At 43.6% G+C, this 13942-nt stretch overlaps 1 protein-coding gene across 4 annotated transcripts in view; it reads right to left on the bottom strand.

Moving 5' to 3' along the window:
- plekhm3 (pleckstrin homology domain containing, family M, member 3) overlaps positions 1-13942 on the bottom strand; it is a 110054-nt gene that overhangs the window by 18617 nt on the left and 77495 nt on the right. For 3 of the 4 annotated variants that reach the window (XM_068036077.1, XM_068036080.1, XM_068036078.1), the window contains one exon: positions 9895-9958. In XM_068036077.1, the coding sequence (XP_067892178.1) occupies positions 9895-9958 (64 nt within the window). Of the gene's footprint in view, positions 1-8583; positions 8662-9894; positions 9959-13942 lie in introns of those variants that run through there. The other variant, XM_068036079.1, reaches the window with a different exon arrangement.

Here is a 13942-nt window from a genome sequence, read left to right as displayed (position 1 = left end):
TGTGGCCACTTGCTCCACAAGTGGAACATGAGGACCAGGTTAAATTGTGACCGTGGCCATCCAGGTCAGACCATCACCTACATATTGAACTCTTGCCCGGAGAGATCCATTCCTGGAGGCATCACAATCATTCACACTGCATCAGCTGAAGCTGTTGAATAGATTGTTAACCTTGACATCGAGCTTTAACTGCTTCCCCAGCCATAGGATTACATATTTACATCCATCTGAGAAGGCAGACAGAGCCTCCGTTTAACATCCCACCTGAAAGATGGCATCTCCGACAATGCAGCACTCCCTCAGTACTGTGCGCAAGCAAATGGAGTGAAACTCGAACCCAGGACTTTCTGACTTGGAGCAAGAGCGCTACCCACTAAGCCACTGGCCAACAACAACGGAACTGCAATTTTCCAACTTTGTATAAGGCAGAGAGAAAAATCGAGCCTGAAGAATAAAGAAAACAGGAACTTCAACATGAAGCGTGAAAGGAAAGTTATAGGCCAGTCAACTGCTTGACTGTTAGAGGTATCCCGATGGTGAGGCCCCATTTGTAAAAGGCGACACATTGGCCAGACTCCCACTTCAATTAATTATTGTAAAATCTAAACAGTCTGCTTGTCCCCTCAAGTGATTAATGGCAAATTCAGTAAATTAATGAGGAAAAAAGTAGACTCCTGCCTCTTGCCGGGTTTTATTAATTGGTTAGAAGCATAGTTGAATCCTGATGAAAGTGCAATTGGCAAGCCAAGAAATATTATGCTTGAGCAAGGATCCCTATAAACTGTATATGTAAAATAAAAACAGGCAATTTGCAAAATTTTGTAACAAGGTCTGTTTGAATAAATAATGACAGAGACCAGGATAGTCTCAGAATCAGACACCGGACTCTATTGGGGATTTGCCAAGGATGCAACAGTTCTATGCCAGGATTAGCAGTCAGAAATACTGTCAGTCAGTATTCTTGCTCCAGATTGCTTTGAAGACGGATGCCCTGATGGGACAGCACATGCTCACAGGATTGGGATTGGCCATGCTGTCCTCCATAATTGAACAGACCCATCTCAGTAACCAAAGTTTTAATATTTCCTTCTCTGTCTCTGCGACCACTTTTTTTTAATCATGATTCTGTGAAGCACTCTGGGATGTTTTACTATGTTAAAGGCACTATAAAAATGCAAGTTTTATTGGTGAATAGCTTGCTGACACTTACCACCAAGGTTCAAGCATGATTATGGCAACTTGGGGGAAATTGCTGTCTGCCTGAAAAACCAAACCCTAGTAGAGGGGGGAATTTTATGGAGACGACGGGGGTCTTGGTCGCCGGCTGGCCAATCAGGCACTTGAGAGGCCACTGGTGGGCCTTTCCTGGGATCAGGACCCCGGGGATGGCCACCGAGCTAATGGCCAATCAGAAGCCAGCAGCTCTTTTTTCAGCAGCGCCACTGGGGAGGCAGTAGCTGCTTCCAGAACACCACCCACCAGAGGCACAGGATCGTGCAGCAACCCAGGCCAGAGGTAAGTGATGGAGGGAGGGGTTTCACAGGGTGGGGGTCGCAAGGAATGGGGCGTGGGGACGTCAGCAGCAAGGGCAGGGGGTGGCTCAGTGGGACCCCATTCCCAATGCTGGGTCCCTTGATCAGGCACTGAGTGCCTTTGAATGAGGATTCTCTCTTCACCCAGGACACCACAAGCAACCCCACATAGTTTGCATATCGTGCTCCCTGTGTGGTACAAGGCCTGTCCACCCCGCTGGGTTACCAGCAGTGGTGGGAAGAGGCCCTTAATTTGTCCCCACCCGCCACCATCCCACCTGATTAAATGCCCTCCCCACCTCAGGGGAGAGCATAAAATACCACCCAGAGAGTCAAGACCTTCAGGGAAAGGGGTGAACACTGGAATGGAAAACAATTTTTTTTAAATCTTATTATTACACACTTGTAGAACCAAGGATCTTTTTCTGCTGGGTATCTGATACAAGCGTAAACACAACATTGTCTTTCCAATTCAACACAGAGAGGAATGCATGATGATACTACGGGGGCTCCCGACAGATGCATGGAGGCTATTCTTTTAAAGAGGGAGTAAAAAGACTCAAATTTAAGTATAAAGCTGCTTTTATACTGCATGAAACCCACTACCTGATAATAGCATCCTTCACTGATGCATTGCCCAGCAAACCAAGAGTAATCTCGCCGATACCCACTTCAGTTTTTTGTTAAATATCAGGTCTTCCAGCACAAGCCATAGCAAATCCAGGTAGGTTTACTTTCCAGCTGGAACTAGCTGTGAGAGATACATTGTCAGCAGCTGCCACCACTAGTACAGGTCAGTGTAAAAGCAGCCCCCGATTTCCTTCATCTCATCACTGGCGGCCATGCCTTCAGCTGCCTGGACTCTACATTCTGGAATTTCCTCCCTAAACCTCTTCACCTCGCTCTTCTCTTTTAAGATGCTCCTACTTCTGTGACCAAGCTTTTGGTCGCCTGTCCTAATATCTGTTTGTGGCTCCTGTGAAGTACCTCGGGACATTTTACTGTGTTAAAAGGTGCTATATAAATGCAAGTTGTTGTCTAAAGCCCTTTTTAAATTTGAAACATAAACTCCACCCATTCGGTCTGGTGGAATTACTGTTATGTAGATTAGATTCAGATGAAATTAAGTAAAGATAATGTTGTGGAAGCAAACTCTTGGGACAGAAAGTAGGCAAGGATAATCTTCAGGCCTGTACACCTTAGGCTAAATTTAAAATTCTAAATAATTTTTGAGGGGAGAATGATTTTTTTTTTAAGGTCTCTGTTCAGCGAGAGATTCCAATTCAAAGTCATTTCATAAAAATGTTAGGGGCCATCTTTAAACAACCATAAACTTTACAAAGGATATGTGGATCAGAGAGAACGAAAGGGACACAGAATATTGGAGGTCTGAGAAACAGGACACCAGAATAATTCATTTATAAATAAATTTGAAAAGCGGACTTGGGCCATTGCGAAGATAATGTACAAGGTTTCTGGGACTTTCAGTATTACTGGTCTCTGTTAAGATTTGCATCCATAGAATTATACAGAATGCACAGCACAGAAACAAGACCATTCGGCTCAACTGGCCTACGCCAGTGTTTATGCTCCACAAGAACTCCTCGTGTTCCTCTTCATCTAACCCTATCAGTATAACCTTCTCTTCCCTTCTCCCTCATTTACTTATCTAGCTTCCCACTTCCATGCATCTATGCTATTCGTTTCAACTACTACTTGCGATGGTGAGTTCCACTTTCTCACCACTCTCTGCATAAAGAAGTTTCTCCTGAATTCCCAATTGGATTTATTACTATCTTATATTTATGACACCTAGTTGTGGACCCCCCCCACCCCCCGGAAACATCATCTCTAATATAAAAACAAAAAGTGCTGAAAAATACTCAGCAGGGCTGGCAGCATCTGTGGCGAGAGAAACAAAGTTAACGTTTCAGGTTAGTGACCCTTCATCAGAACTGGCAAAGGTTAGAAATGTAATAGGTTTTAGGCCAATAAAGTGGAGGTGGGGCAAAAAAGAACAAAAGGAAAGGTGTTGATAGGACAGAGGGTCACAGAGAACAACTGACAAGGTGGTCATGGAGCAAAGGCAAAGAGTATGTTAATAGAGTGGTGAAAGACAAAGCGTTCGTGCAGAGAGGGTGTTAAATGACAGAATAATGAAAGCCCTAGCCAAAAGCACAAACATGAAAAAACAGTGGACAGGCACATGGTAAAAAAAAAACTGAATGATGAAACAAACTAAAATAAAAATGAAATAAAAATTAAAAAGTTAAACTAAAAATAAAAAAAGTGGGGGGGGGGGGTGCAGTCATGTTCTGAAATTACTGAACTCAATGTTCAGTCTGGTAGGCTGTAGCGTGCCTAATCAGTGCTGTTCCTCGAGCTTGCAATGACGTTCACTGGAACACCGCAGCAAGCCCAGGGCAGAGAGCAGGGGAGTGTGTTGAAATATCAAGCGAAACATCTTCTCTATGTCCACTCTTATCGAAAATCTTCATAATCTTAAATACCTCTATTAGGTCACCTCTCAGTCTTCTCTTTTCTACAGTAAAAAGCTCCAGCCTATTCAGCCTTTCCTGACAGTTATAACCTCTCAATTCTGGTATCATCCATATAAAATTACTGTACCGTACTGACTTAGCAGACTAGTTGCAGCAGTAATCAGCTTCCTGCAAACCCCCCCCCCCCAACACAAGCACCACCTCGTTCCCCATTAATCTGTTATCACGGCCTCTATTGCGAGTGATACAGCCATCCTTTCAGCTCGAAGCGACTATGTCTTCAGAATGCCTTGGGAAGCCAGCGACAAGTAAACTAAATAACAACAATTGTTCCGGGGGCCTGTCAAGCATCGCTTTTCTGCCTGTTGAGTTTGAATTGCTGTAATTAGTTATCTTGCCTTGCGAAGCAGGTCTTGAATAGCTGATAATGAAGTTACAGGGAAGGGAAGGAGGGGGTGGGGAGGAGCAGGGGCGTTGGGGTGCAGAAGGGAAGGGACCCCTCCCGTGAGAGGCGTGCTTATGCAACCTCTGGCGCTGAGCAGCTTCCATGGCTGGCTGGAGGCTCAGCCATGCATGCTGAGGCAAACTGACCGTTTTCAAAAGCAGGATGATCATGTAGCTTGACAGCCCACAGCTTCCCATGTGGAACTTCACTGCTGTGATCTTATAAGACAATGAACATCCCAATTTACCTTCAAGTACTCTAGGCTAGACCCTGCTCTCCACAACACTGTCCTGGGAATGAGCCCAAAAAGCACGGTGTTGCGAGAGGTCTGGGATACAGAAGCCTATTAATCAGGTCGATCCCCAAACATGTCTTTTTGTACCACGTTCAACTTGCTCTAGTCTGACATTTTCTCTGGCTTACTTTCACCCCCTAGACATTCTAAATATTTTAAACTGAAAACAGCCATTTACCTTCAACAACAATGCCTTGCATTTATATATCACCTTTAACATAGTGAAACATCCCAAGGTGTTTCACAGGAATGTGATCAGTTAATTTGACACTGAGCTACATAGAGTATGAGGGCAGGTAACCGAAAGCTTCGTCAGAGAGATAGGCTTTAAAGAGTGACTTAAAGAGGAGAGAAGCCGAGAATTTAGGGAGGAAATTCCAGAACCGAGGGCTTAGGCAGCTGAAGGCACGGCTGCCAATGGTGGAACAATCAGAAATACACAAGGACCAACAGGAGAACTTTTGATGATTTAAGTGGACCCTCCCCTAGCATATTTAACAATTCCTATTGTTATCCTGGCTGAGACCAGCTCATCCAGTATAGGTTAGGGATCAAACCTGGAACTGATTCAAATAGAGTCAAATGGTTCCAGATTCATTTGCTTGTTTGTATTGGGTTAAATGATTTCTGCAGGCTGGGGGCAGCAGGGGGACAAGAGTGGGAGGAAGAAGGGCTCTTGCTCCTGATTGCTATTCAGTAGCTCCCATCAGAAAGTGCACTTCTGTGACTGTTGGGCACTTACAGGGTCAAGTTCAACTCTGATCACCTATTGATACTAAGCATCTAGTCTCATGTTAAAAGAATTGCTCTTAGACAAGGTATAGGAGGAACAGTGCTGCTGTGAATGTCTATGCCAGAAATTGCTCCCATTTTCAATGGAGGTATGAGGGATTTGCGGTGCTGCATCTGACAGTATTGCCAAGATACTACTCGCCCTCCTGAAAGGTTAGCGAAGGGGTCAAACAAGAATGTTTCAATGTTCAAGACCTGCTGCCAGTTGATATTCATAACACGTGTTTTAAGTGAGCATCAGTGGGAGGACTTACCTGCTGAGCTGTAGCTGAATTATGTTGATGCCAATTCAGAACAAGAAACTTTATCACAATAAAACAGTTCAGATTCTACACAGAATCCGGCCTGCAAGTGTCATAAATGTTGCTGCGCCCTTCCCATTTACCTTGCACCTGTGGTGCGACACTTCTTATAGTTCAAGAGTAGCTTTCATAAGATCAAAGTCTGCCTGATTACACTGTAGGGACACTAGGGGAGCTCAGAGCAATTATAAAGCTGCCTTTTTAAAAAGGAATATGGGCCTTAGTTTAATTCAGATCCTGAAACCAGCAGCCCCACTGCCAGTTTCTGGTGCTCACACCACTAAATTCTACTCTTATCCTGACAGAAGACTCAGAGTCATGAATGACTGAGACAAGGGAGCTTTATTACTGCAAATGCCAGGATCTGCCTTATAGATACAGGATCCATATTAAAGCAAGATCAATGTAAAAACAGCTTTTAGAGCGTCTGAGTGACCACATCGAGAAGATGGAGAACACAATGGTCATCTTCAATACCGCGGTATCAACCAGATATCTTTATACTGTGATAAGCAGTCAAAAGGAGGCCTGCAAATTCCATTGATCATTCTGCCCTACTTATTTTTCCACCCATCATTCCTGATAACCAAGCTTAGACACCCTTGATTCATTCATCTAAGAGGGTGGAGTCCATTCCCATGGGTTTATTTTTAAATGGAGATCTGCTGGTAGCTCATGGTGCTGTTCAGTCACTTAAAGTACAGAGCACCAATGGCAGTGGGAGAACTGCATGTGCGATCGACAGTATTCATACAAGATAAAGTCAACAATGCCACTGGCTACAAAGTCCCTCACGCGATACTATTCTTTCATATAAATGGTCCAAACTCAGAAGATCCAACAGCGTCAGATTTCCACATTTTGATCAATCCTGCGCAATCTCCTTCAGCCTTACAATCCTCTGAGTACTCCGTACTCCTGATTCTGGCCTATTGTGCATCCCCAAATTTCTTCAGCCCACCACTGATGGCCACATCTTCAACTGTCTGGCCCCAAGCTCTGGAATTCCCTTCATAAACCTTTAAGCTCTCGCTCCTCCTTTAAGATCCTCCATAATGCCTACCTCTTTGATCAAACCTTTGGACACCTGTCCTAATACACATGGCTCAGTATCAAATTTTGTCTGAAAATGCTCCTGTGAAGCACCTTGTGATGTTTTACTGTGTTAACAGGGCTATATAAATGCAAGTTATTGTTTCATGTGAGCTGCCATCAAGTCTCCCATTAAACCTAAACACCCAGAACTAGACAGCCACACTTTCAGCTATAGGAATCACCAGGAATGAAGAAGAATCGTGGTAATAGGAAAAATACAATAAATGAGGATGCAGGTCTCTGTTTCAGAGCTACTGCCCCAGGGGACACTGAATATAATGCAAGAAAGTTATCAAGCTGCTCAGGTGGTGATGGAGTCTCAGGATTGAGGAAGCCTGATCACCAATATAACAATTTGCATTTATACGGTGTTCTTATCAGACAAACAAGCAGACCAAAATTAAACTTCTTTAATTCTGTCATGACAGAAGGGGTTAAAAACCCCTTTGTTACAGAAATGATGCCTCAGTTTAATTTGATCTATGTGATACGAAATTAAGAAAAAGAACTTGCATTTATAAGGCAACTTTCACACCCTTAGGACATCCCAAAGCACTTTACAGCCAATGAACTACTTCTAAAATCACTGCAATAATGTAAGGAAATTTGGTAATCAATTTACACACAGCAAAATCCCACAAACAGCAATGAGATACATGACCAGATTTGATGCCATTGGTTGAGGGATAAAAGTTTTGCCAGGATACCTGAACTCCCCTCCTCTTCTTCAAATAGCATCATGGGACCATTTACGTCCACAGTAGCAGGGCCTCAGTTTAACGCCCAATCTGTTAGACGGCACTTCTGACAGTGCAGTGCTCCCTCAAGTACTGCACTGGAGTGTCAGCTTAGAATACGTGCTCAGCTCTCTGGAGTGCTTTGCCTGAGACTGCTGTTTGAGGGAGGAACCAAGTCAGGCAGTTCAAATGCAAACCAACCAAGGTTCCACACGTCTGTTCAGGCGGATGTTGAAGATTCCATGGCACTTTTTGACAGGGAGTGGAGAGTTCTGCCCATGTTCCTCTTTTAACCAACTGAACAAAAGAAAACTAGATCCACCAGTCATCCATCTCAGTCCTGTTTATGGGTCGTAGCTGGTACAGAATAGCAATAATACTTAACAGTTGCTGCATCTCACGTCAAGCGGCATTAAGTGTTTTGATAAATAAGGGCAAATATATTAATTTACAATAAAAGGCATCACTGTTAAGGTCAGGCCTTCCTGATTTAGAAAGCAAGGAAAGAAAACTACATTTATATCACGCTAGAACGTCCCAAAGCACTTGACAGCCAATGAAGCACTTTTGAAGTGTAGTCACTGTTGTCATGTAGGGAACACAGTCAAGGTTGCAACAATTGGCTTCGGTGCCCTTGATTCGGTAGCAGCAAAATCAGCTAGAGTTGCTGCTCCTGAGCCGTGCCCAGTCAGCTGAAGCAACACGCCTTTTGGGTGGTAACCAGATCGGACCCGGCCTTTGCGACCTCACGTGGTCAAATAATCTGCCAACACTCACAGGCAAAGTTTGCACACGCTAATAATGGTGCCGAGCGCCAACAAAAAAAAAAAAATCAACGCCTTCAGGAGGTTAGAAAATCGGCAGGAAAAATAAATAGCCATCAAGCCAGTTCAGCCTTTTTATTTAAGCATGAAGAATTACTCTGACTTCCTTTTTAATTGCACAGATTGTTCAGGCAGGACCTGGATATTAAATCACAAAAAAGCTTCGTTATTTTAGTTCCAGTGAACAGCTCCATTCAATACAACACTCTGCTCTGGGGACTGCATGTGCCACTTCCTATGTCCACAGGCTGATCTGATTTATTGATTCGATTCAGGTCATGCTAAACTACAATCTGCCAAGATCACTGAGGTACAGGTTTGAGCTTGTTTCCCAAATAAACAATCTGACAAACTGAACACGAGAGGACAGGACAGCCCATAAGGTTTTGAAAAGCTACTCAAAGAAATCTGTGCCTGCAATATAACACTTCCACCTGATTAGAGCCACTTACTCGAACTACAATCCCAATCAGTGGGCTTTCTGTTGTCATTAACTGGCTTTTGCATCAATAGTGTGCCAAGGTGCCAGTGACAAACTCCCTGCAGAGAGATTGTGATAACCCTTCACTGCCTGTTTGCACTGTATGTGCAAATCTCTCATCCCCAATTACAGTTGTCCCACCGTTGGCAGCCATGCCTTCAGCTGCCTGGTCCCTAAAGCTCCAGAATTTCCTCCCTAAACCTCTTCACCTCTCTTTTCTCTGTTAATATGCTCCTTAAAACCCAGCTTTTGTTCACCTATTCTAATATCTCTAGAGGCTCGGTGACAAATTTTGTCTGAAAGTGCTCCTTTGAAGCGCCTTGGGACAATTTCCTATGCAAAAGGTTCTATATAAATGCAAGCTGTTGTTGCATAATGCTCTGCTTATATCAAATGATTCCATGGGTGTGAGCTTCAGTGGAGATGAATTTGCCTTCCTTCATCCAGTGAATTCAGCAACAAGAGTGCGAGATCAGCGTAAACACACATTCACAAAAACTTGCATTTATATAGCATCTTCAAAGTAATAAAATGTTCCACGACACTATCAAAGAAAATGTGAAACCGAGCCACTGAAATATTGGGACAAGTGATCAAAAGTTTGCTCAAAGAGGTAGATTCTAAGGAGTATCTTAAGGGGGGGCGGGGGGGAGGTAAAGGCACTGACACAACTAGTGGGGAGAAGGAAATCGGGGAGGGTCACATCAGAAACAGGCAGCAGAGAGAGTGCTGAGGCAAAATATACTTTGTCCCTCTCAGTGCCCTGGCTAAGATTGGCTAACACAGCAGAGATGGGCGATAGAACCCAGGCAATCTAGACAGATCGGATTATTTTTAACAGGCTCTGTGCCTAGGAAGTTAGGGTGAAAGGTGGTGGCTGTGTTACATACCTGTTGAAGGTCAGCTAATGAGTACAAGTGCACGTGATGCAGAATGTATTCCCTGGGAAAAATCCTACAGGGAGAAAAAAAAATGAAGTGTTAGAAATGTTACTTTGTTGCTGTTGTACTAACTAAATTGCAAAGCTAAATAAATATGAACCTCTGAACCATCTTGTAAAATTTGCCACTGCAGCTTCACGGCACTACAAAGTCGTGACACGAAATTCAATATCTTTCTGCCTATTTGACCTAGCAGTTGTTCCTGCTTCTCCCTCTCGCACCCCTGAAAGCAGTGAAGCCTGTTGGAATATAGCTTTAAGGGAAATAACAGCTGTCTGGTACCTCAGGGTGTTCATTCTTCACGCAGGAGGCTTGACAGCAAGTGCCGGCGATGGAGGACGTCACACCAGAGCCTTGTCTCATCGTTATCTAAAGTCCGTACATGTGAAGTTTCCAGCTGGAGTCACCAGATATCAATAACAGGAACACTGGGCAATTTTTAATCCCTTGCTTAGCCTGAGGACACTGAGGCATTTTGCAATCTACCAAATTTATTTTTTAAAAAAAGACTCGCGTTTATATAGTGCCTTTCACAACCTCATAAGTACTTCTGAAGTCTATTCACTGTTGTAATGTAGGAAACGCAGCAGCCAATTCGCACACAGCAAGGTCCCATAAATATCAATGTGATAATGACCAGATTAGTTTTATTTTAGGTGTTGATTGAGGGATAAATATTGGCCAAGACACCAGGGAGAACTCCCTGCTCTACTTCAAATATTGCCACGGGACCTTTTACATCCACCCGAGGGGGCAGACAGGACCTCGACTTAACATTTCAATGACAGTGCAGTGCTCTCTCAGTACTGCACTGAGAGTGTCAACCTGGATTTTAAGGTGAGAGTGCTATCACTGAGACATGGCTGACAATTGAAATCAGTCAAATTTGCTAACTCAGTACAGATCAGGCAGTGAACCTGTGACTCACCTAACCTGTACAAATCCGCATGACACCACCCAATGCACACTGACCACTTGGATTTTTAGAATGGATCCTAATGATGAGAAAGATATAAAAGGGTATTTACTGAAATAGAGAAATTAAACCCAGAACAATACTTTTGGATACACCAGGGCAGTGCAACATGGGGTTATAGGTACAGGGGTGTAAAGCTGAAGGAAGAAAGGAAGAAACAAATTTATATAGCATCTTTCACAACTTTAGGCAGCAAGTTTGTGCACAGCAAGCTCCCACACACATCGATGAGCAGATAATCTCTTTTTGTTGTTGGTTGAACTAAAAATGTTGACCAGGACCCCAAGGAGCACTCCCCTGCTCTTTTACATAGAAGGTACAGCATAGAAAGCGGCCATTCAGCCCAAATGGACTTCGAAACAGTGCTGTAAAATCTTTCACAACCACCTGAGGGGCAGATGGGGCCTTGGCTGCAGCGCTCCCCCACTACTGTCAGCCTAGAATTTGTGGTCAGGTTTCTGGAGTAGCACTTGAATCTGCAACGTTCTGCCTCAGAAGCGAGAGTACTACCCACTGTGCCACAGCTGGAAACTGAGTGCTGGGGGCTATTCACAATTGCAATGAATTTACTAGCAGGATTTGCTCGACAGGAATCAGGAGTGGGAACTTTAGCCCGTAAATACCGAAGCTAATAACAGCATCCTCACTGCATACTGCGACCTTCATAATCTGCCAGTCGCAGCACTATGCTATTTGCTGCATTTAAGGAAGCCATCGAACAACTTGGTCTCATATTTCAAACCTTTCATGTAGGACCCAGTACTTTATCTGTAATTAACATTCTCCTTTAAAGATACCTTATGCTGAATGAGCGCTGACATTTGGCACTCTTGATATGGGACAGCAGTCTCTGAACCCACAGAGTTCTGATATCAAGACCTACATTTCCATGGATGCCACAAGTTGCTTTTGAGTCTTTCAGTTTGCTATTAAACCAGATTCTCAGCCTTTTAGCTGCAAGAATGACAGATCTCTAGGCCTCCAAAAGGGTTTGATCATGAGTGGTAGCACCAGCTACATTAAGCAGGAGAGACTGGTCTCGGGTCTCTGAGTACTGCTCTCCTGGGAGCCCTTGCAGCAATATAAACTTGCCCTTAAGACTCACAAGCACCTTACATCTATACACCCTCACCAAGGACAACATAAAGGACTAAAAGCTGCTCTCAAATGTGGGACTAATTGGCTATAATTAGACAGCCTAACTTCCCCAGCACCTCTCAAACCTGCAACCTTTACCATCTGGAAGGATAAAGATAGCAGGGGAACATGAACACTATCATTTCCAGGTCACATACTAAAGTCTGGTCTCCAAGTTCAGAGGGATGGCACCTTTCTTCCAGAAGAGCAGGAAGATCTCTCGGTGTCCTGGCAAACATTCCTCTCGTGACCATCCATCAACAACCAAAAAAAAATGAATTAGTCATTCTTCTCATATGCTGTTTGCGAGACCTTGCTGTGTGCAAAGTGGTTGCTGTGTTTAGCTACATGACAACAGTGACTGGACTTCAAAAGTAATTCATTGCTTGCAAAGTGTTTTGGGATGTCCTGAGAATGGATAAGCTAAAATTGAATGCAACTTTTTCCTCTTTCTTTTATTCCCTCTTTTATGAAAACGAACAGACAGTAGTCAAAGTAAACACCTTTTTACCAATTACTCACTACGGATTTCACACAAATGCAGCTCTGTAATGACTATGTCAAACCTCTCTCCTGCAGAACAGTCAGAAAGCCTGCAGCTGAACATTTTCCACAAGGCATCCTTTTCTCCCTTCCAATCACCCTAGTAACAATGCCACTAAAAAGGGTCTTGGAATGAAAGGTTAATTGAATTTCATGTAGAATCTGTTACTAATTCGGGTGTCAAAAGCTCTTCCTGCTTCACCTTCGGCAGAAACAGATGAGGAAGTGCTCTGAGGTGACGTGACCTTGTAAAATATTACAAAGATTTCCTGACTCGATGCTTGCATCAAAATATGAGGTGTAAAGGCCATTATGATTGCACATTCTTTTTTTAAAAAAATAGCTGTATTGCCAAAATATATAAAATGAAATCTCTTCTACAATCACTGTAATTTCAATCTAATTACAGACTCAGTTCTTTGCGATACGTTGCTGCCTGTAACACGGTACTCTGACACAATGTTCCAATTGTACAGCCACACACTATGTGAAGGTGTGTACATTGATCTGTACAACAGCCCTATATGATACCCTATTCAAGTCCAAACAACTCTCCATACAGCACTCCCACGTGATGCACTAATCAGTCCATACAGCACTCCCACGTGATGCACTGTTTGCTCAGTTCAGCTCCTCTGTAAAACCTATCATATGGTAAAAAATTTTTTACCTTGAAGGTTTACCATTAACGTACTTTGTTTTTGTTCAAAAGATCTGCCACATACGTAGCTGCCACACAAAGCCTGCCGCTTACACCCTACACTGATCTCTTGTCCATGGCTGCTGATAATCACAGAGCCAGAAACTATGATGTAAAAGGGAAAAACAACGGTATGACCGCTAGCCTTGCAGCATCGCAATCCAATCAGCTGGTCTCTGTTTATTTAACTGGTGTTGGCCAGGACAGCAGATAGTAGGTGTCAGTCATAGCTCATTGGTAGCACGGTCAATTCTGTGTCAGAAGTTGTGTGTCCAAGTCCCACTCCAAAAACTTGAGCATAAAATACAGGCTGACATTCCAGTGCAGAACTGAGGGAGTGCTGCAGTTTTGGAGGTGCTGTCTTTCAAATAAAATGGTAAACCGAGTCACCATCTGCCCCCTCAGGTGGATGTAGAAGGTCCCAAGGCACTATTTTGAAAAAGAGCTGGGGTGTTCTCCCTGGCCAATATTTATCCCTCAACTAACATGTAAAAACAGATGATCCAGTCATTATCACATTGCTGTTTATGAGATCTTGCTGTGCGCAAATTCGCTGCCACATCCCCTACATTACCACAGCGACCACACTTCAAAAGTACTTCATTGGCTGTAAAGTGCTTGAGGGCGTACTGAGGTGGGGA

Source organism: Heterodontus francisci, chromosome 7 (genome assembly GCF_036365525.1).
Source record: "Heterodontus francisci isolate sHetFra1 chromosome 7, sHetFra1.hap1, whole genome shotgun sequence".
NCBI classification, from domain to species: domain Eukaryota; kingdom Metazoa; phylum Chordata; class Chondrichthyes; order Heterodontiformes; family Heterodontidae; genus Heterodontus; species Heterodontus francisci.
The sequence above is the reverse complement of the archived record's forward strand: the minus strand, read 5'-3'. Positions and strand labels throughout refer to the sequence as shown.